Raw genomic sequence first — 23,948 nt, forward strand, 5'->3', positions numbered from 1 at the left:
CTTAATATGTCTTTAATAAACGGTTATGTACCACAGAGCTTTAAGATTGCTGTAATTAAACCTTTACTTAAGAAACATAACCTTGACTCTGGAATTCTAGCCAACTATAGACCTATATCTAATCTAACTTTCATCTCAAAAATTCTAGCGAAAATAGTTGCAGGTCAGTTGTGTGAACTTTTTTAAAGAAACAATTTGTTTGAAGAGTTTCAGTCAGAGTTTAGAGCTCATCAAAATGAATCTTCATCATACACCAAAGTTAGTCATGGAGTTCCTCAAGGTTCAGTGCTTGGACCAATAATTTTTACCTTGTTTATGCTTCCATTAGGTAAAGTTCTGAAACAGCATGGGAAACATTTCATTGTTATGCTGATGATACATAGTTATATGTGTCCATTAAACCCAATGAATCCAATCAGTTATTAAACTACAAGCATGTCTTAAAGAAATAAAAACCTGGATGACCCTTAATTTTCTGCTTTTGAACACAGACAAAATTGAGATTTTAGTTTTTGGACCTGAGCATTTTAGGAATGAATTTTTCAGTCTTTCTCCCTCCTTAGATGGCATTAATCTGTCCTCCTGCTCTAATGTTAAAAATATTGGTGTTATTTTTAATCATGACATGTCTTTTATCCCCCATATTAAAAACTTTACTAGAACTGCCTTCTTCCACCTGAGTAATATCACTAAAATTAGAAACATCTTATCTAAAAATTATGCAAAAAAACTGGTTCATGCATTTGTCACGTCTAGACTGGACTATTGCAATGGTTTATTATCTGGGTGTCCAAATACTTCTTTAAAACGTCTTCAGTTGATCCAAAATGCTGCTGCCAGAGTCTTAACTGGAGTTTGTAGGAGAGATCATATTTCTCCAGTTTTAGCTTCTCTCCATTGGCTCCCTGTCAAATCCAGAATAGAATTCAAAATCTTACTTCTAACCCACAAAGCCCTCAACAACCTAGCTCCATTGTATATTCGAAATGTTATTGTTCCATATTTTCCTAACAGAGCACTTTGCTCTCAGACTGCAGGTTTACTTGTGGTTCCTAGAGTTTCCAAAAGCAGAATGGGAGAAAGATATTTCAGTTATCAGGCTCCTCTCTGGTGGAACAAACTTTCAGTTTATGTCCGTAGGGCTGACACATTGTCCAGTTTTAAGACTGGGCTTATGACTTTCCTTTTTGATAAATCCTATAATTAGGGTTTATTTGTTATGCTGCCTTAAACTTGGACTACTAGAGGACAAATTGACCTCATTTCCTTAAATGAATTGTTAAAATAGAATAATTTTCATTTGATACTATTAACGTGATTCTTGACCTGCCATTGTGTATCTGGTCCTACCAAACCCAACTGGTCGAAGCAGATGGCCGCTTGTCCTGAACCTGGTTCTTCTAAGAGTTTCTTCCTCATGAGGGAGGTTTTCCTTTCCACTGTCGCCTTTGTGCTTGTTCGTGATGAGAGTTTTGTGATGGAGTTCAATTCAAAGCCGTCTGCTCCACAGATAAAGTCTTAAATTATTATTTTTATATATGGATGTTTCTGTTCAGTGCACTGAGATGACTTCTGTTGTAACTTGGTGCTAGACTCTACTTCCTCAGACGGCTGAGGCGAGCTGGTCTGGGAAGCTCAGTCCTCACCTCCTTCTACAGGTGTGCAGTGGAGAGCATCCTGTGCTCGAGCATCAATGTGTGGCATGGAGGCTGCACAGCTGCAGAAAGAAAAGCTTTGCAGAGAGTGGTGAAGGCTGCACAGAAGATGTTGGAGTCAGTCTCCCCACCATCACAGACATCTACACCTCCAGATGCAGGAAGAGGGCCACCTGCATCATGAAGGACCCCACTCACCCAGCACACACACTTTTTGCCCCACTCCCCTCAGGAAGGAGGTTAAGGAGCATTAAATGCAGAACCACTAGACTGAGGAACAGCTTCTACCCTAAGGCTGTTAGACTCATGAATCTCTAACCAGAATAATCACTGTGAAAAACCATATCATGTTGCTGCTGATCTGTTTCATGTTGCTGCTGATCTGTTTCAATGTTGATGTGTTCATGTGTGCACATCTGCTCACAGACTCATGTTCATGTTTGTGCTGATGTTCAATGTTTTATGTCATGAGTGCTTAGTGTATATTTAGTTGATGTTTTTCTTAGTTCATATCTTAGATGTTATTACTGTTTTTCTTAGACATTTTATTGTTGGATGTAACTGGGACCCTGTGTACATAATTTCGCTCCACCACATGTACCACATGAGGTGCGAATGACAATAAAGAAACTCTGACTCTGACTCTGTAAATAAACTGAATTGAAATGAGTTGAGAGCTTTTGTAGGTTAGAATTAAGTATGAAAATCCAAAAGTTTTTCTTAAAACAAACAACAAAAACATCTATAAATTGTTATAAGTATATATATATTTTTAAAGATGAGGCAACTATGCAAACAAATAAAAGTAAAATAACTCCCCCTTCTTTTATTTTGAAAACCCAGAAGGGAAGTGGTATGTACGCACTTCCTCCGTCCATCGACGAGCAGCAGCAGCAGCGGCGGCGGCGGCTCGCGTGTGTTTGAGCCGGTGGAACACGCAGCCATGGAGAACAAGACACAGATTCAAGAGGCCATTAAAATCCAGGGGGAAGTTGTTCGAAAATTAAAATCCGAAAAGGCGAGCAAAGAACAGGTTAGTGTTCTGGTTTTATTTTAAAATTAAGTAAAGTTCCTAACATGATGCGGATAATAATATCATCTTTCCATGACCCGCGTTTTATTTTAGTGGAAAGAAAACTAACCAGGTTGGAAAGTAGTGACTCTAAAAACCTACTTCCTGTCGATGTTTTCACCGGGGCGGCCTGACAGCTGCTCCCGGGGTTGAGTCAGCACACCCGGCTGTGTTTGACCGGCGGCCTCGTTCATCAGACGGCTCAGCTAGCTGCTAATGCTAACAGGATGACACATGTAGCCAGCAGCTGTACATCCCAGCTGAAACAGATGTGCTGAAAACGAGACTTTTAGCCATAAAGTTCCAGATTTTTAACCGTGTACGCCTGGCTGATGCAGCAATGTGCCCGGTGTGAACATGCAGCACAACCAGGACATTTAAAGTGTTTTATTCTGCAACCAGCTGGCGCATCATCATGTCCAGCACTAAAAGATGGATTTAATGACAGCTTACATTTAAAATGGGTCTGTTTCACACTGAAACATCTCTTTCCTGGGCCACCGAGGTTTCAAAGCTAAGAAATGGAAAAGTTGTGTAAAAACCTGGTCCCAGCTCCTGATCCAGCAGCTTGTTCCTCCATTAGCAGCAAGATCTCTCAGTCCTGGGTTTTGTGGGACTTTCAGACTCACATGGTTGTGGGGCAATTTCAGTCCATGTTTTCCAGCGCTGCTTCAGTTCAATGAGGTTTCTGCTCAACTCTGAAGGTCCCACCATAATGTCTCAACCAGGTTGAGGTTCTGGACTTTGGACCAATGCAGCGTCTTTATGCTTTTTGTTTTGTCCAGTTCTGTTGTAGATTAGCTGCCGTGTTTGGAAATCATTGTCCTGTTGTTGGACCCAGTTTGGTCCAAGCTCCAGCTGTTGGGACAGAGAGACTCACATTTAACTCCAGAACCATTTGGTCTAGAGGAGTTGTTGGTCCGCTCAGTGACTGCAAGGAGCCCAAACCATCACTCCTCCACCACCATGCTGACAGTTTAGGCATTTAGTTTTCTCTAGGCATGGTGCAGTGCATTATGGGTGCAGATCTCTTTATTAGTCTTGTTTTGATCCAGAAGTCCTGTAGTTCATACAGACGAACGCCATGCTGCCGTGTTGTTTTTAGAGAGTAGACTTTCTCAAGCAGCCTAATGTTCAGTCTTTTCCATTGTCCTGTCATGACCTTTAACCTGCTAACTGAGGTCTATAGAGCCTGAGATAGAGCTTGTTGCTCAGAGTGTTACACAGTCTGACCTTGGAGTGAATTTGGTGGGAAGATTGTTAGCTGTCTGAGATGGTTTCCATTTCTGAATAACCTTACTGTCTGCGGAATGATGGACTCCAAACAACTGTTAAATGACCTTTGACCCTTCCCACATTGATCAGCTGCTTCTGTAAGGTGATTGTGTGATGATTAAATGACCTTTGTTTTATACACTACTCTTATTTTAACTGCATTTTTACTGTAGTTTATTGTTGTCTGTACTTTATTTGTTCTGTCTGGAACAGGTCTCTCTGGTAAATGAGCCCCCTTGGCTCAATGAGACTAACCTGTATACCTAAAGGTTGAACGAATGAACGATTGCTGATGTCTTTCCACCTTGATGTTTCATTAACACACACCTGTCTGCTTGAGAGCAGTAATGTTTCCTGCCTTTTGTAGAGTCAGTCCCACTGATGATCAGTGAATCTGTCGCTTCTGATCCTGAACCTCAGAGATCCTGAGGACACCGCGAGGCTGGGACCAGCGTTTCACTCAGCTTTAACATTTTGGCTTTGTTGTAAAATAATTAACGACATGATGGCATCTGTGAAAAGCTTCAAATGCTATCGGGAACGTGATGGACAAACTTTATTGAGCATGTCTCGGGCGTCTGGATGAACGTTTACACTGAACAGAGGGCGTCTGTCTCTAAAACCAGTTTTTGTTTGAAGCATATCAACAATTTCTTGAACGTTTATCTCAGGAGAGCAGACAGAAACAGAAAAGTCCTTGGACTCTTTGTTGTTTTGTGCATGAAGCCGCTTCAGATCTGCCTTTAATGCAGTTTAAATAACACGACGCTGCAGTAGCATTGCATTAGATTTGAACTTTATTTAGTTTAATTCTGCCCCTTAACTAGAAAATATTGTCTCTGAGACGAGGCTGAATCAGAAAAAAGGGCATTGGGACAAAAAAAGAAAATTATTGCACTGATTCGTACTTTTTACTTAAATTTTTCTGTATGACAAAATGTTTTCAAGGTGACAAAATGTAAAGTTTTTTTTTCATGAAGTGTATTTCATTTGTTGAATAAGCATCAGTTCCTGCAGTTCAGGTCAGCAGGTTTGGATCGGAACGTTTCCGTTGGTTCTGCCGGCACTTAAACACGTCCTGACGATGAAGAGTCTCGTGTTCTTTTATCCCGTTCTTCCTGCAAATGCTTGGAGTCATCTCCGTCACAGTTCTGGTTTCTGAAGTCTCTACAGAAGAATAAGTCTGGACTGCAGGCAGGCCAGTCCAGAACCAGAACCCGTTCCCTCCTCTTCCTCAGTTTTTGAAGTGAGCAGAATGTGGGTTTGGTGAAAAGTGCTCAGTTGTTCCTGGAAAAATGTGGTTCTTGAAGGGAGCAGATGTTGCTGTAATGTGATCCAAGTCCAGAACCATTACAGAACCGCGATCCAAGTTCCAGAGCATCACAGAACAGGTTTTTGGACTTGTTACTAACGACGACGGTCTGACGTCACGTGCGCTGCAGAATGGTAGCACTGACGGGAGCTCTGCTTCGACTCGACCTTGTTTTATTCTTGTTGTTTTTATTTGAACTTTTTACACCCACGGTACGGGTACGACCGCAACACACTTGTGGAGTTTTGTGTTGCTGCCATCGTGGTTCAGTTCCTGGCCCCCCTCCAGCTCAGGCCTGTCATGGCAGCCATGTCCATGATCCTCCATCAGCCTGCACGGGCCGAACTCTATGGACCTGTTCGGCTCCGCGGGGAAAACCTTGGATGTTCTCTTGTCTGCTGGACCCAGTTCTGGACCGCAGTCTGTGAGGGCAGCTGCTGCAGTCCTTATTATCATCAAGCTGTGGACCGGACCTGCTAGCAAGACCTGGGCGATGTCCGCAGGCGACATCGGCGGACGCCGCCTGTGGACGTCGCCGGTCATCGCTGCTGTTTGTTCTCATTGGGCCCAACATGGAACATGTTTTAGACATGAAATGCAGGAATGGATGTTTATTTATAAATGAAGTATAAAGCTTGATGAGATAGTGTGTGTGTGTGTGTGTGTGTGTGTGTGTGTGTGTGTGTGTGTGCGTGCGTGTGTGAGAGAGAGAAAGAGAAAGAGGCTGGCAGTTTTGATTGACTCGATACGTCTCATGTTCTGTCCTCCATGCTGTGATGATGACGATGATGATGCGTCGACATGCCCGCCCTTCTCTAGTGTTAGGGTTGCTTACCACTTTTCTCCTGTTCTTCCTGCCCGGCCCTGGATGACTTCGGCCCGCCTTCTTCAACATTAAATATCATCATCATCATCATCTACTCCAACCCTGCTGGATGAAAACGCCACAATCTACTTCCTGGTTCTTTCTCTGGACTGCTGTGATTGGCTGCTGTGGGTGGACATGATCCTGGGGGACCCTTGATGCCCTCCTAAACTTTTGTTGGACTTTTATTTTTTTTCTCTGTGTTGTCCGTAATTTTGGACGATGATGTTGGCCGTGTCGTGCGCTCGGTTCTGCTCCGGTCTGGCGGCCTTTCGGACTGCGGCTCGTGTCCGACCTCTGCACTCTGTCTCTGGGACGACCGTGGCTCAGGTAGGTAGAGTTTGAGTTCAGGCTGTTAGCCGATGGTAGCAGACTGAGCTAATGCTCTGACATCTAAAGTCTCATCTTGTTCATGTGTGACAGATTGATGAAGAAGTGGCCAAACTTCTGGAGCTGAAGGCTCAGTTAGGAGGAGACGATGGCAAAACCCAGTTTGTGCTCAAAACCCCAAAGGTAAGACCGCTGAACTTAAGATTACTCTTTAGAGCACGGGTGTCAAACTCACAAGGGGCCGAAATTAAAACTTTTTTCAAACTAAGGGCCGATTTCAGAATCTCCATTAACTCGAGTTAGATACTTGACATCTTTTCTTGGTTGCAGGTTCCTCAACAAGAGTTTGATTGGTCTCATCTCATGTTCCCTGCTACACTTTTGACATCATAATCAAATATTACTGAAAAAATTAAAGCGATTAAAGTATTTTACGTTTAACGTATCTTCTTGGGGGCCAGATAAGATGTCAACGAGGGCCACATTTGGCCCCCGGGCCTTGAGAGTTTGACACAAGTGCTTTAGAGGAATATTTCTTAATCATCTAATATCTGTGTCTTGTTTAAAGATTAGACTCAGTTTTATACTATGGCTTACATTTAGTTGCATTATGAGAATTGATTTGATTAAATAGTTAAATTTTGCTCATTTATTTGTCAGGAGTTTGTTTCTGTTAATCGTGTAAGCACATGCTTTAAGTTTAAAAGGTGCCTGTCTGTGTGGTGGATGAACAAATGGTGGCTCATTTCAACAAATGGAAAGAAATCCCAAGTTTAAGTCATGATACGTTTCATCTGTCAGCTCCTTAGACAAGTGGTTCACAACTAATCTGTCTTTTGGACCCACCGTCGCCCCGTAATGACCAGCTGTGAGCCAAACTGAGCTAAAACAACTGCATGAAAAGAAAAGATGGTGCACTTGGAACCTGAATATGTTTTTAACAATGAGAGCACGACTCACCGTCACTCTGCTCTGGCTCCTGCCCACTTCAATATCTTGCACCAAAAACAGTGAAGTTTACTTACTCCCTGTTCAGGTCCAGTCCAGAACAACACTCATCTTCAAAACTAGAAACATTCACTTTTTAAATCCGTTAGTGACGGGGCACTGGCGTCCTGCTGGTTTGTATTTTAACGGGGTGAAGCTTTTATTGCCACTGTAGGATAAACCAGACTGTCAGAGGATTTCTGCATTAATGACCCTTCAGACCTTCACAGTAACTCATGTCAAGGGCATGTGTGTTATTTGCACTTTTCAAAGCTCTTTTATTGTTACTGGGAATGATATTAAAATGTTCCTTGATCCTTACTCTATGCAATACTGTAATTTCCAGTCTAAAGAGCATACCTGAATATAAGCTGCGCACACTAAATAAAATAAATAAATAAAAATTGTACCTGCAGTGCTGGTCCTAAAATTAGAATATCATGAAAAAGTTGATTTATTTCAGTAATTCCATTCAAAAAGTGAAACTTGTATATTATATTCATTCATTACACACAGACTGATATATTTCAAATGTTTATTTCTTTTAATGTTGATGATTTAACTGACAACTAATGAAATCCCTAAATTCAGTATCTCAGAAAATTAGAATATTTCTTAAGACCAATTTAAAAAAAAAAGATTTTTAGAAATGTTGGCCAACTTTAAAATATGAGCATGAAAAGTATGAGCATGTACAGCATCAGTACTTAGTTGTTGCTCCTTTTGTCTGGATTACTGCAGCAATGCATCGTGGTCTGGAGTTGATCAGTCTGTGTCACTGCTCAGGTGTTATGAGAGTCCATGTTGTTCTGATAGTGGCCTTCATCTCTTCTGAGTTGTTTGGTCTGGTGTATCACATCTTCCTCTTCACAATACTCCGTAAATTTTCTATGGAGTTAAGGTCAGGCGAGTTTGCTGACCAATTAAGAAAAGGGATACCATGGTCCTTAAACCAGTTACTGGTAGCTTTGGCACTGTGTGCAGGTGCCAAGTCCTGTTGGAAAATTAAATCTGCATCTCCATAAAGTTGGTCAGCAGCAGGAAGCATGACGTGCTCTAAAACTTCCTGGCAGATGGCTGAGTTGATCTTGGATCTCAGAAAACACAGTGGACCAATATCAGCAGATGATATGGACCCCCAAACCATCACTGACTGTGGAATCTTAACACTGGACCTCAAGCAACATGGATTCTGTGTCTCTCCTCTCTTCCTCCAGACTCTGGGACCTTGATTTCCAAAGGAAATGCAAAATTTACTTTCATCAGAAAAGATAACTTTGTACCACGCAGCAGCAGTCCAGTCCTTTTTGTCTTTACCTGAAGTGAGACGCTCCTGATGCTGTCTCTTGTTCAAGATTGGCTTGACACAAGGAATGCGACAGCTGAAACTTGTGTCTTGCATATGTCTGTGCGTGGTGGTTCTTGAAGCTCTGACTCCAGCTGCAGTCCACACTCTTGTGAATCTCCCCAACATTTTGGAATAGGTTTTGTTTCACAATCCTCTCCAGGGTGCAGTTATCCCTGTTGCTTGTACACTTTTTCTGCCACATCATTTCCTTCCCTTCACCGCTCTGTTAATGTGCTTGGACACAGAGCTCTGTGAACAGCCAGCCTCTTTAGCAATAACGTTTTGTGTCTTGCCCTCCTTGTGCAATGTGTCCATGGTCATCTTTTGGACAACTGTCAAGTCAGCAGTCTCCCCCATGATTGTGTAGCCTACAGAACTAGACTGAGACTATTTAAAGACCTTTGCAGGTGTTTGGAGTTAATTAGCTGATTAGAGTGTCTTCAATATTGAACCTTTTCACAATATTCTAATTTTCTGAGAAACTGAATTTGGGGTTTTCATTAGTTGTCTGTTATCAACTTTAAAAGAAATAAACATCTGAAATATGTATATCAGTCTGTGTGTAATGAATGAATATAATATACAAGTTTCACTTTTTGAATGGAATTACTGAAATAAATCAACTTTTTCATGATATTCTAATTTTATGACCAGCACCTGTATAAAGGCCGCCACAGGTGTCCATGTTGTAACATGGTATATTTACACAGAAAGATATTTAAAAAACTTTACATTAAATGTGTATCGGTAACGTATACAAATACTTACAGTAAACGTTCTGAACAACGCCTGTAGCACGGCAGGTTAAAAACAAATAAATACAGTAGCTTACAGGAAGTCATTGATCACAATCTTCAAGCTGTCCTCCTGCTCTGCAAGCAACAATTCCTCTGCGAGCATGTGAGCAGTGTTGCCAGATCTTGCGATAGAAACAAGCAACCAGCTCTATGAAAACAAGCCCAAAAAAGTCCAGCTGGCAACCCACCACATTGTGTAAAACAGAGGCAGTTTTTAAACAGTATAAACATACAGTACACCGATTATGGCATTACACATAAACAGTAAAATTATGCTAAACACTTTGAATAACACACTTTTATCCCAAAAATCATAATTTTTCTACATATTGTTAAAAACAAAACATTGACATGTGGGTGTGAGTGGAGCCCCCTAGTGGTCGGCCACAGTGTGAGTGTTTGGGTGTGCGCCTGTCGCCTCTTCATCTTGGGAGGGAGTGGCAAACAGGAAACGGGCAGCTGGGTTCTGTTAAAGCTGGACAGAGCGGGGAGGGGCTGGAAGTTTCTACAAAGCAGATTTTTCTCTGTTCAGGAAGTCAGAATGGGTCAGAACCTCAGACAGGTGAAAGCACTGATAAGTGTAAACTTGTAAATGTATTGATCTTCTGTGATTGCTGGCTGTTCTCCAAAGCTTTGTAATAAACCTGACGGAGCTTACACCTGGTTGTTTTGGGAATCTCTTTTTTTTCTATGACACTCATCAGTTACATGAAAATGCGTTGGCTTGACAGGGAACACGGGACTACAACCCCAAACAGATGGCCATCAGAGAGAAGGTCTTCAGCACCATCGTCAGCTGCTTCAAATGCCACGGAGCAGAGACCATCGACACGCCAGTGTTTGAGCTAAAGGTAGATCCTCGTCACATCTCAGTTGGCCTCAGCATCTCAGGTGGTTTGGCTCTTAAACAAGGAGGTGATCTGTCGCCTTGCTGATGTAGGAAACCCTGACGGGGAAGTACGGAGAAGATTCAAAGCTCATCTACGACCTCAAAGACCAGGGAGGAGAGCTGCTGTCCCTCAGATACGACCTGACTGTATCCTGTCATGAGTTGAACGGCTTCATTCAGATGTTGTGGATAACTATCTGCTACCACCACACCAGACTTTAGCTTAATATGTGACTATTTTACTTGAGATAAATGATCTCTTCTTCCAGGGAGTCCTTGTCAAGATGTCTTCTAAAAGTCACAATACAAAGAGTCATCAGACATTTATATTCAAATATGAAAGGAATAAAATGACGCAAATGTTAAAACATAAAAGATAGAATTTAAACTACGCTAGATAAAACCAACGTTTCTTTTAGTGCCGTTTTTAAAAGACCTGTAAAAAGGTGCTCATCCCTTTTGGATGTTTAAGTGTTTTATTGATGTAAATACAGTAAGTGACTGCACATGCCATGTAAATATAAATAGTTTAGATCAGTGTTATTCCATCGGTGGCCCGGGGTCACATCCGGCCCGCGGGTGAACTCAGCCCACCGATGGGTTCATTAAAATTAAGACTAAAATTTAAATCATTCATTCAAATAAATCAATAAGAGAAAACATTTAAAAATCTGAAATGACAAATGTTTCCATCGGCTGGGTGATCTTTTATAAAGATGATCAATGACTGGGTTAGTCCAAAAGAGTTTGTTGAAATCAAAGTAGATTTTAAATTACAAGTGAATTTACGTGGTCTTGATAACTGTTGGATGTCCAGCCCTGATCTTTTGGCTCTCAGTAGCTGTGGCCGCTGAGCACTGGAGTTGAACAGCTCTGGTTTAGACACTAGTCATGAGCTGGTTCTTTGTTTCGCTCTACCTTGAGGCTTCAACTGGTGAGGAACCGGGGCAACAGTTGTTGTATGCTCAGTTTCTCAACAAGTTTCTCTAATAAATCTTACTGAAGAGTCCATGATGCCTTATAATCCCCCTCCCTCTGTGCAGCCTCGTTTTCCTTCACCCCCTCCTCCTCAGGTGCCCTTTGCACGTTATCTGGCCATGAACAAGATCACCAACATCAAGCGCTACCATATTGCTAAGGTCTATCGCCGTGACAACCCAGCCATGACCCGTGGGCGCTACCGGGAGTTTTATCAGTGCGTAAGTTCTGCTCTGACACAACAAACATTAATTCCTGTCTGTGTTTGGAGCACGATCCATTAACACATGTACGCGTTTCAGGATTTTGACATAGCGGGCCAGTACGACGCCATGATCCCCGACGCAGAGTGCCTGAAAATCGTCCATGAAATCCTCAGTGCGCTGGAGCTGGGAGACTTCCGCATTAAGGTTCAGAGGCTCGGGTCAGATGAGTCATCGGGTCATCATTTAGGCATCACATTCTGAACGCATCGTGTGTCTGCAGGTCAACGACAGACGCATCCTTGACGGGATGTTCGCCGTGTGTGGAGTTCCAGATGACAAGTTCCGGACTGTCTGCTCAACTGTGGACAAACTGGACAAGGTTCAAACCCTCTCCTGCTTTCTGCTAACTTCTGGGACATCCATGGTCTAAACGGGTGGTCGACCCCCTTTTTAGTGACCGTTTTTAAGAACATTTACCATATTTTTTGGCCTATAAGTCACATTTTTGCATATTTTGCATCCTCTGCAACTTATACGCCGAAGCAACGTGTTTATGGATTTTTTTTCATATTTATAAACCAATTTTTGGCTGAGATATGACCGTTTTCATTCATTCTGACTGGGAAAAAAAGAACAGTACCACTTTCAGCCACTAGATGACAGCAGCGTAGTAGTAGCAGTAAGGCATGTCTTTGTATCATGTAATAGGTAAACGTGGCTATAATGACAAATTCAAAAAAGTTCAAGACAAAAAACAACTGGACTTTATTATACTTTATACTTTGTTTTTGTCTTAAACTTTTTTGAATTTACCATGTACTGGATGACTGAGAATCATCACCAGCTATTAATGACACAATCGGCTTGCCATACCTTCGTTCTGCTCACTGCTTGGTGCAACTGTCAAACCAGCTGCACCGCCCCGGTGAAATGCAGCTAATTTGACAATTAAAGTGCATTTATTAAGTAAAAGTTCAATTGAGACACACCTTTGCTATAATTTTGAGTAAACAAATAATTGATTTAGGTGCTTTCCTTGTGAAATTTTAAAGAAACGAGCAGCGTTCCTCCTTTCTTTCCTCCCTCTGCGTGCTCCCGGGAGCACCGAGGCAGAGAATACTTTTGAAATTCAGCTGATTTGACCGTTAAAGTCCTTTTATAATGGCAAACATTAGACTGAGACACACTTTTACTATAAAGTCGAGCAAACAAATGATGTTTTTAGGTGTTTATCTTGTTAAATTTCAAAGAAATGAACAGCGGCTCATCCCTCTGCGTGTGCTCGCTTATGCGAATTGTGTTTTGAAATACGGCTGATTTAACCGTCAAAGTGCATTTATTAAGCAAATGTTCAACTGAGACACCCCTTTACTCTAATTTTGAGCAAACAATTGTTTTTAGGTGGTTATCTTGTTAAATTTGCACAGCGACTCATCGCGTGCACGCGGTTACTTCCGCATATCGGGTTTTGAAATTCAGCTGATTTGACCGTCACAGTGCATTTATTAAGCTAACGTTAGACTGAGACACACCTTTACTATGATTTCGAGCAAACAAATAATTGTTTTTAAGTGTTAATCTTGTTAAATTCTTGTTAAAGTCCTCCCGTGCACGCATCCGCGGCCACCGTTTGGCAACCAATCGATTTTTGGCACAACACCGACCCGCATTTCTGGGTTGTCAGTGGTGGCGCGTAACAAATGCGACGAGTCAGATGTGTCACATAATAGATGCAACATATACAGCGAAGCGACATCCATCCATCCATTATATTTTTCCCGCTTCCTCCACCTTGGGTCACGTGGGTCGCTGTTGCCCATGTCCAGCAATCACTGTGCGAGGGGCGGAGTACACCCTGGACAGGTCACAAGTCCATCACAGGGACACATAGAGACAAACGAGACAAACAACCATTCACTCTCTCACTCACACCTAGGGACAATCAGTCTAACATGCATGTTTTTGGTCTGTGGGAGGAAACCGGAGTACCCGGAGAAAACCCATGCATGCACGGAGAGAACATGCAAACTCCACCCAGGAAGGCCCCCGGACCGGGATTTGAACTGGCAACCTTCTCGCTGAGAGGCAGCAGCTCTACCAGTTGCACCACCGTGCTGCCCGGCGAAGTGACATATTTAAGGATTTTTTCACTTTGTTAGACATATTTGGACTGATGTGACTTATACGACGGTGCGACAAGTACGGCAGAAAATACGGTTCTGATATTTCTGAGAACAGACAAAAGAAACTTCAAGCATGAAAAACAACAAACCAACCCAACAAATCAAAAAAATAAATAAAAAGGTTACCGGTAATGTTTATGAAGTTTTTATGATCAATTTAGAACTTTTTCTCCACTACAATTAGTAAACTTTTGTCCTTTCTCCAAAATATGTTGTTGTTGAGACTTTGATTTATTTATTTTTCTAAACAAACGCAATGTGTATTTTTAAAAATTATTTTAAATTCAACTTTTGTGACCCGTAAGTCTTTTCATCTCAGCAGTTTTGGCCCACGTGTGAAAAGGTTTGGACACCGCTGTACTGAACACTCCTGTTGCATCGTTTCTCCTCCAGATGTCGTGGGAGAACGTGAGGAAGGAGATGGTGGATGAGAAGGGCTTGTCCGAGGAGGCTGCAGACCAGATTGGGGTGTACGTCAGCATGCAGGGTAGGGCCTTCCTGTTCGCGTGTGCTGAACTGCAACAAGTTTAGCCCGGAGATAAAGAGAAGCACAGCACAAAGAGTGCTGACTACACATTTTATGAAAACATGGCTTTATTTTTTCAGGAAAGGATGATTTGGTCAAAATATCACTGAAAGTCCAGTTGTGCTCAGATCCCAAACAGTTGTACAGCTGAATGTTGGCAGTAAAGTCCATTTCTGACCGAACGCTTTGTGTTTCAGGTGGAATGGACCTGGCAGAGCGCCTCCTTCAGGACCCAAAAATGTCTCAGAGTAAGCAGGCCTGCGCCGGTCTGTCCGACATCAAGCTCCTGTTCAGCTACCTGCAGCTCCTTCAGGTCACGGACAAGGTGAGACATTCTGGAGCCAGTATCAGGTCCAGATCCTGGTCAGTGCCTGACTATTCTGACTGCTCTCCTCAGGTGGTGTTTGACCTGAGTCTGGCCCGTGGTCTGGATTATTACACCGGAGTGATCTTTGAGGCGGTGCTGACACAAGCTTGCATGACCCCGGTCTCTACTGACACCCAGAACGGGTCAGAAGAGAATGTCAGTGTGGGCAGCGTGGCTGGAGGGGGCCGGTACGACGGGCTGGTGGGCATGTTTGACCCAAAGGGCCGGAAGGTTCCATGTGTCGGCGTCAGCATCGGGATCGAGAGGATTTTCTCCATCATGGAGCAGAAAGCTGAGGTGACCATCTCTAGATCTGTCACTGGTTCTTGGGCTGCAGGGCTCCAGAATAACACCGGATTTCACTGGTATCTTTTTCCTGGGGCTGGGGGGAGCAGATGGGTGAAGTTATCTCCAGTGATCTCAGGCTCAGATTGACACAATCATCAGTTGCCATCAGGACCATCCTAGCATGAGTGTTCTTTAATTTGCCGAGTTGAAGATCGGAGCGGGTTGATTTGAGATTCTGTTTGATAACTTCGAGCAAAATATTGTCTATTGATAAGCTCCCCCATTTTTCTTTCCTTAGATTTATTTATTTGTTTAGTTGAGAATAAAACATTGTAAGTTGTTCCTGCGCGCTTCCCCCGTTTTTGTTGTGGTCTTTGAGCCTGGCTACAACAAAGTGGGGGCTCATCCGGGATTTGAACTCGGAATCTCTCGCACCCCCAAACAAGAATTATACTCTTAGACCAAGCTTTAACAACATAAATGCAACTATTATTACTACCACTTCCTAAAAAATATGCATTCCTATAGTTACTTTAAATATAATATAGTTTTCTTTTGTTGCTTAGATACACATAGAGAGAACACAAGTGATTTGAATTAAAATGGGGTATTTTACTAACTTAACTAGTCAGTTTGCTGGTTAGTGTGGCTTTGGTAGTCTTGTTTTTCACCTATGCATTTTGTAACTGTAGGGGAGGAGGAGCATTGCTCTGCTCTTTATACAGTTAGAGATTTAAAACTCCAGATTGTCTCCTTCATCGCTGCAAACAAAAAAATCAAAACGTGGATTTTCAGGAGAAAGCTGTGAGAGGTTTGGCACACCAGTCCAACCCAGGAAGGAACTGAGCTGCAGTCGAGCAGCTCTAAGTGACACTTTAGAGTTCTAGTGTTGACGCTGGGTCCAAGTGTTCAGACTCTAATGGTGTTTCATTGTTCAGGCCTCAGCAGAGAAGATCCGGACCACTGAGGTCCAGGTCATGGTGGTGTCCGCTCAGAAGAACCTGCTGGAGGAAAGACTCAGACTCGTCACTGAGCTCTGGAACGCTGGAATAAAGGTGCGTTACTCCACAAAGTTTAAGGACAAAATTAATCTGGTAATGTGCATTAGTTTGGACCACCTGCAGAGTTCTGACTTCCTCCAGGGTTTCTCAGCATGGTTTAGTGTTGGGTAGAGAGATGGATACTGAAGGTTTTGGACTTTAGGACTTTCAAACAGTGACAGGTTTTAAGTTTTTGAGTTGGTGTTTATCAGCCTTGTGTTCTGAGCTCAGAATGAATGAAATCATCTGCATGTATCAGAAGAATAGCAGAGATACACTCCTGTGGACTTGTTTTAATCTAGATTCTGATCAGATTTATTTTGCCCAGCTATATTTGATACTCAACCGTTAATATTTTAAATTCCATGATTTTCTTATAGAAACTTTCCAGCTTTGAACATTTTCAGAATTTCCAGCCCTAACCACTCAGCCACAGCCGCCCCATATAGAAGCCATTCAGTTTGATTTACTGTATATAATAAATATATTGTAGTGAACTTGACCTGATGTCAAAACTTGACCTTAGGATCATATGGTCAGAAACTGTCATTTCATTGATTTGCATCCCGAAATACAGGTTGACCCATCCTGAGACTTTCTTTCTTGAATTAATCAAGTGGAAAAAGACAATTCTCTATGATCATTACTATTTTACAAATGTTTTGATAATCAAATTGTGTTAGTTCAAACAATGTTTACATGTTGAAGTGAACTACTCATTTTTATTTACTTAAAACAGTAATAATGATTTTTAATCCTCATTCAAAGAAGAAATCAGGTTAATATGCATTTCTTGATTTTCTGTCTTCAATGAGCGAAGTTGTAAGTGTGTCGAAGTTCAAGTTTCGGTCAACTGAAAGTTTACTGAAAAGAAATGTCATGTTTAACTTTTACAGCAAGATACTAGGAGAGGTGGCTCCTCGAAGTCTGAATTCTCCATAACAATCTTTCTGTCTGTTCTTAAACAATCTTAATCTTTTCCCTTGACTCTTCATAACACCTTACATCACAAACCACACCTCTGCTTTGGTCCATCGACCAATCAAAAAGCTCTCAAATGAACCGGAAGTAGAGCCCATTTAAATGTTGGCACTTCCTAGTTCAAAGAGAACAGTTCCAGAGAGTTCAGCTCAGTCTTGAAGCTGCTGTAAGCTCAGTCTTGAAGATGGAGTAGCAGTCCAGAGAGTTTTGGAGTTCCAGAATGCAGAATGCTGGAATGCAGCTGCTCAGTAAGCTGCCACTAAACCACGAGAGGAGATTCTGGGGATTATGAAAGTCTGTTTTGGATGACTAACACCACGACTCCCAAGGTTTTTAGCTGTTCTCACGGAGACGCTGAAAGAGTTGAAAGAAGAGCTCTACACCGACGCTGAAGCTATCGTCTGCAAGGTAAAAGTTCTATCTCGACCAAGCGTACCGTTGGCCCAAGCTGATTTCCAAAGGAGCGTGCACGTTCTGGTTAAAACAGACAAATTCCCTCACACATCTCTCTTAGATAAACCTCATCTTTCCATCTTTAAACTCTCCTATCTTCTAGCAAATTAATCCAGATGTTTTCAGAAATGTCTGTGGTGAAGCAACGGAAAATCATGGCCGTATGGTTTTCCTGGTTGTAAAGCTGATTAATTATGTCGTTATTTTTCAATTCTTGCCAATTAATGTAAATGTGTGATGTGTTAAACTTGATTCTGTTAATAAATGACCCACTCGCTTGGTGAGTCAAAGATAATTAACGTCTCACGTCCACATTTTATTACATTCAACGCACGTTGATGTACAGTCCAGAAAAATGAAAGAACCCGTTTTAACAGTATGAATATATCTCAGGATATGTCATACCACAATATCTACATTCAAAGCACATTTCTCAGAAGCTCCGTCTTATTTTTGTACCAGGCAAACCGATGGCAGTGACAGTATCTAAGATCTTTGCGTGCTTAGTCAAACTAATAACCCACACATACAAACAATAAAACAGCATTATCATACAGGTAGTTGTAAAACCTCATATACTGCAATATGTTTTTTGAGATTAGATGCTGAAGTCTTGAAGCTGCTATCACTGTAGAGATCAAACACAGTTTGCATCTGGACGTTGTCTCCTTTTCACCCTCTGTACATGAAACATTCCTCCAGTTACAGCCACGGGCACTCGTCCTCATCCTTTACCTCGTCATTTTCTCTGTGGACAGTGTTGTCCTCTGTAATGTGAATATTTGTAATTTGTTACTTCCACCCCTGGAGGTTAGCGCTGTTATTTTGCAGCAAGAAGGTCATGAGTTAAAGCCTCTGTTTGGACCTGGGGCCTTTCTGTGTGGAGTTTGTATGTTCTCCTCATGTTTGTGCGCTTTTTCCAGGTACTCTAAAAACATGCATGTTGGGCTGCCTTTAGGGCCCCTTACAGGGGAGGGCATGGCCAGACAGCATTGAAGGGTTGAATGTAGAATGACTGTTGTTGTGCAGAAGAGAAAATTTGTAAAATATGAAAAGAAGACCAAATGGTAGAAGCTGGAGAAGGAAGAATGTTGTGAGGAGTTCAGAGAGGAGCTGTTAAAGGCTCTGGGTGGTAAGAAAGAGCTTCCAGATGACTGGACTACTACAGCAACAGTACCAGTAATTAGTGAGACTCGTAGGAAGGTACTTGGTGTGTCATCTGGACAGAGAATGGATGATGAGGAAACCTGGTGGTGGAATAATATAGTTCAGGACACTAGTCAAAGAAAGAGGTTTGCCAAGAAGAAATATGACATAGAAGAGACAAAAATATAAGGAGATGGGACGAAGAGCAAAGAGGGAGGTGACAAAGAAGAAGACGTATTATGAGTTGTATGGGAGACTGAACACTACAGAGGGCGAGAAAGACTTGTACCGATTGGCGAGACAGAGGGATCAGGCTGGAAAGGATGTGCAGCAGGTTAGGCTTGTTAAAGATGGGAATGGTAATGTTCTAACAAGTGAGGAGAGTGTGACTGGAAGATGGAAGGAGTACTTTGAATGAAGAGAAAGAAGAGTAGAGGTCATAGAAACTGTGGACCAGGAAGTGGGAAAGATTAATGAGGGTGAAGTCCAGAAAACTCACAAAAGAATAAAGAAGTGGAAGGCAGTAGGACCTGATGACATACTGTACCAGTGGAGGTTTGAAAATGTCTAGGAGAGATGGCAGTGAGGTTTTTGCCTCAAATATTCAATGGCAAATTTGAGGGTGAGAAAAGGCCTGAGGAATGGAGAAGTGTGCTGGTGCCCATTTTTAAGAACAAAGGTGATGTACAGAGTTGTAGCAACTACAGGGGAATTAAGTGGATGAGCAACACAATTAAGATCTGGGAGAGAGTTGTGGAAGTAAGACTTGGATGAGAGGTGACAATTTGTGAGCAGCAGTATGGTTTCATGCTAAGAAAGAGCACCACAGATGCCTCTTTGCTTTGAGGATGCTGATGGAGAAGTACAGAGAGTGTCAGAAGGAACTGCATTGTGTCTTTGTGGATTTATAAAAAGCATATGATAGAGTGCTGAGGGAGGAGGTGTGATATTGCATGAGGAAATCTGGAGTGGCAGGAAAGTGTGTGAGACTGGTACAGGACATGTATGAGGACAACAGAACATGTATGAGGACAACAGGACATGTATGAGGACAACAGGACATAGATGAGGACAGCAGGACAGTGGTGAGATGTAATGTAGGAGTGACATATAGCTTCAAGGTGGAGGTGGGATTGCGTCAAGGATCGGCTCTGAGCCCCTTGTTTGCTCTGGTGATGCACCTTGGAGAGGTGGAGGAATGCACTTGAAAGAAGAGGAATGAAAATCAGTGGTAGTAAGACAGAGTACATGTGTGAATGAGAGAGAGGCCAGATGGAACAGTGAGGAGCAAAAGAGAAGGAAAGGGGGAGTGTTTGGCAACTGGCGCTGCTCGGAGCAGCAGAGAAGTGCTTCATTCAGACAAGACTGATTATTACTGAAGAGTTTAACTGCTGTTTAATATGTGACGTATCATTGGGCACTTTTAATTGATTATACTGAGAAAATGGACTGGGTCCATCCATGAAACTGGTCCGACTCTCTACCTCCGGTGTCTGGTTCTTTTATTCCCAGATGGAGAGGAAACTCGCTCTAACTCAAATAAATCAAGAGATACAATTTCCTTTTACCAGTTTAAAGTTCGTCAGGCAGGAAAAAGTTACAGGTTCATCACTGAATGTCTCCGACTCGACATGCAAGGAGCTCATGAACCGGAAGAGCTGGTGTGGTTCACCCCTCTGTCTTTTTTCTTGGCCCTAGGCTCCGCCTTTTTCCGGGAGCACAACCTATCAGTGGGGTGACTGTGTGACCTCAATGGTCTTATTTGTTTCTGATGGTAAAAAATGGGTGAAAGTGCAAATCTATCTACGTGATGGAAGCCTGCAAAATAAAAAATTACTCCATATTAGATGTTGACCCTGGGAAGCTCGCTCAGAGCAGCTGGGCCTGTCTCTTCTGTACAGAACCGGGCCAGAGACTAGTCTGAATTTGTACAGTCAAGACCGGGGGTCTCAGCATGATAAAGTAGGATAACTCTAACAATACAGAAATTCCCAAGCATTTTTTTGGTTATATGCCGTATATTTGTGTATCACGTAGACTACAGCGCTGGCACTCGAGGTTAACAATGTGTCTTTTACATGTCAACATTACAGAGTGCTCTCCTGATGCATGCTCAATAATCCAGGTAGAAAAAATAATAAAAAGTAAAGTCCGGTCCTCTGGACAGATTCTTCCTGTTGAAACATTTTGTCTTGTATCCAAAAGACTTCTTCAGTCTGTGGAGCTGCAATAAACGCAGTCTTATAAATAGCACCTTCTCATAGTGGATCAACCAGTTTGCTGGTGACATCCAGAACTAGCTGTTCACATGATCAAGGAGGGCCATCAGCCTAACAGCCTGAAAGCAGAGAAGAAACCCAAACAGGACTCCAGCCAGCCATCAGGTGAAAAGGAGGAACCCAGACCAGTGGTCATTCTGTATGTTACAGGAGTTTCAGAGAAACTGAGACGTTTATTTTCTAAACATAACATCCAAATGGCTCTCAAACTGCAAAATACATTACAGCAAAGACTGGTTCATCCCAAAGATCCAGTCCCCCGGTACAACCAGAGTAATACTGTGTATGCTGTTCAGTGTCAGGAGGGTGATCAGTCTTACATTGGGTAAACTAAACAGCCACTGGCCAAAAGGATGGACCAGCACAGAAGAGCAACATCATCAGGCCAGGACTCTGTGGTCTACACTCATCTCCAGGCCAGCAGTCACTCTTTCAGAGAAGTACGAAGGTTTGAGAGAGGAGTGAAGGAGGGCATCTTTGTGAAGAGAACCCATCTATCATTAAACAGGGGTGGAGGTCTCTGTGTTATACGGTCACCTTCTTACAATGCTGTTATTTTTATCACTCAGCCCCCTGTGAATAGCAAGCAGCCATCAGGGCACTAATGACCAATTGTTAGGCTGATGGTCCTCCTTTATCACGTGAACAGCTAGTTTTGGCTATCATCAGCAAACTGGTTAATCTGGTTAATCCATAATGTGAAGGTGTTATTTATAAGACTGAGTTTGTTGCAGCTCCTCAGACTGACAGTCTTTTGGGAAAAAGACAAACATTTCAATAAGAATCTGTCCAGAGGGCCCGACTTAACTTTGTTAGTACAAAGTGCTGCAGGTAGCTCTTTACAAGATGACGGTCAAAAATCTCTTCTAGCGCCATCAGTGGCCATTCTAGTGTTTTTAACTTGACACTGATTTTCAACCACCCTGTGTTTTTCAATGAACTCCTCAGATGAGATTAAATCACAGGATCACAGTAATCTGTGTCTCTGCTCTGTGGGGGCAGACGATATGTGACGTTGTGTTGGTGTGTTCAGGCTGAGATGATGTACAAGAAGAACCCCAAACTGCTCAACCAGCTGCAGCACTGTGAGGAGGCGGGTATCCCACTCGTGGCGATACTGGGAGAACAGGAGTTGAAGGACGGAGTGGTTAAACTGCGTGTGGTGGCCACCAGAGAGGAGGTACGGCTGGCACATGCACACACACATACACACAGCCCCCCCCCACACACACACACACACACACACACGATGATAAGCTCTGATTACAAGAATACTATTAAAATGGGGCTCACGCCTAAAGCTAAAAAGAAAAACCTATAGGCCATCAGCTTGATCCAAATCCATTACATGAGGAAATCTGGAGTAGCAGAAAAGTATGTTAGACTGGTACATGACATGTATGAGGACAGCAGGACATGTATGAGGAGAGCAAGACAGTGGTGAGATGCTCTGTAGGAGTGACAGACAGCTTCAAGGTGGAGGTGGGAGTGCATCAAGGATCGGCTCTGAGCCCCTTTTTGTTTGCTCTGGTGATGGACCGACTAACGGATGAGGTCAGCAGGAATCCCTTTGGAATATGAAGTTTGTAGATGACATTGTGATCTGTGGTGAGAACAGGGAACAGGTGGAAGAGAACTTGGAGATGTGGAGATATGAAAGAAGAGGAATGAAAGTCAGCCGTAAGACAGAGTACATGTGTGTGAATGAGAGGGAAGCAGATGGAACAGTGAGGCTACAAGGAGAAGTCACAAAGGTGCAGGACTTCAAGGACTTGGGGTCCACTGTCCAGGAAAATGGGAAATGTGGTAATTTTCATTAGGGCTGCAACAACGAATCGATAAAATCGATAAAAATCGATAAAAATCGATGATTAAAAGCGCTGGCAACGAATTTCGTTATCGATTCGTTGTGTCGCGCGATTATGTGTCTTTCACGTCTTTCACGGCGCTGCGGAGCCGTTTCGTTTTGTTCACCTGCAGTTCATGGTCAATGCTGACTGACTGAATAAAGTTTGAAAAAAAAAAAAAAACTGCAGCGCGAGTTGAACATAGCGAGGAGGAAACAGAGCAGAGTGTTTTCAAAGGAAATTAAGTAAATTTTACAAATGACCAACGCAGCGAAAACTGTTTGACCCAAGTCCTCCAAAGTGTGGGAGAACTTCACAAAGATAAAAACTGAGAAGAATGCCGCTTTGAAAATCACCGACACGACACGGGAGAACCACGGAGATAAACGTAAACATGTCGGAGTCACGAGGAGGAGGAAGGAGCTGCAGCTGATACATGTTTCACTCCCAACTCGTGTTACAGGTGAGTCTCTACAATTTAACACTTTGTTCTGTTTCAAGAGAGAAAACGTAACGTCAGTCTGTCTGGTAGATGAAGCTGCTGTTTGTTTGTTTGTTTATCTGATTAATAACGGTGATAGAGAACGTGTGTGTGACTTTTTATTTAATTTAATTGGAACAAGCAGTGTTTAAATGTGATTTATAAATAAATCTAACACAAAGATAATAATTTAATGATTAAGCTTCAACTTTTAATTTGCTGGCAAAGTCTGAAGACACTGCAGGTATGGCAGGATGAATTGCATTTAAACAGGAATTAAAGTAATTTATTACATCTACTCAAATGTGTGTAATTAAGTATTTTATATGTGTGTGTGTGTGTGTGTAATTGCTCTTTTAGCTACTTTTGCCTGAACCTAACGCTGTAAGTGAAACAAGGCATTTCTTGAGTTGCTGTAAATTATGATATAATACATATTTACTGTCTCATTCCAGAAAACAACAACAAACAACAACATCCTTCATGATGGACAGACATCATGGACACCACAGCAGCAGCTGTCTTCACTGAAACATCCTGAACATGTTCGTCACTGACACGAGGCCTCTGTCCATGGTTGAAGAAGAAGGCTTCACTACAATAATCCACACTTTTAATCCAGGTTACAATAATCCACACTTTT

General features: G+C 42.4%; 1 protein-coding gene across 2 annotated transcripts in view; it reads left to right on the top strand.

Annotated features, from left to right (window-relative positions):
* Nucleotides 1-2,513: 2,513 nt before the first annotated feature.
* Nucleotides 2,514-23,948, top strand: part of hars (histidyl-tRNA synthetase) — a 24,425-nt gene continuing 2,990 nt past the window's right edge. The window contains exons 1-12 of one of the 2 annotated variants that reach the window (XM_037676016.1): nucleotides 2,514-2,688; nucleotides 6,603-6,692; nucleotides 10,373-10,492; nucleotides 10,582-10,677; nucleotides 11,604-11,729; nucleotides 11,811-11,918; nucleotides 11,995-12,093; nucleotides 14,291-14,384; nucleotides 14,621-14,748; nucleotides 14,821-15,087; nucleotides 16,017-16,133; nucleotides 22,011-22,157. In XM_037676016.1, the coding sequence (XP_037531944.1) occupies nucleotides 2,599-2,688; nucleotides 6,603-6,692; nucleotides 10,373-10,492; nucleotides 10,582-10,677; nucleotides 11,604-11,729; nucleotides 11,811-11,918; nucleotides 11,995-12,093; nucleotides 14,291-14,384; nucleotides 14,621-14,748; nucleotides 14,821-15,087; nucleotides 16,017-16,133; nucleotides 22,011-22,157 (1,482 nt within the window). In that variant the 5' untranslated portion in view covers nucleotides 2,514-2,598. Of the gene's footprint in view, nucleotides 2,689-6,387; nucleotides 6,510-6,602; nucleotides 6,693-10,372; nucleotides 10,493-10,581; nucleotides 10,678-11,603; nucleotides 11,730-11,810; nucleotides 11,919-11,994; nucleotides 12,094-14,290; nucleotides 14,385-14,620; nucleotides 14,749-14,820; nucleotides 15,088-16,016; nucleotides 16,134-22,010; nucleotides 22,158-23,948 lie in introns of those variants that run through there. The other variant, XM_037676015.1, reaches the window with a different exon arrangement.

Source organism: Nematolebias whitei, chromosome 4 (assembly GCF_014905685.2).
Source record: "Nematolebias whitei isolate Nwh7 chromosome 4, NemWhi1, whole genome shotgun sequence".
NCBI lineage: Eukaryota > Metazoa > Chordata > Actinopteri > Cyprinodontiformes > Rivulidae > Nematolebias > Nematolebias whitei.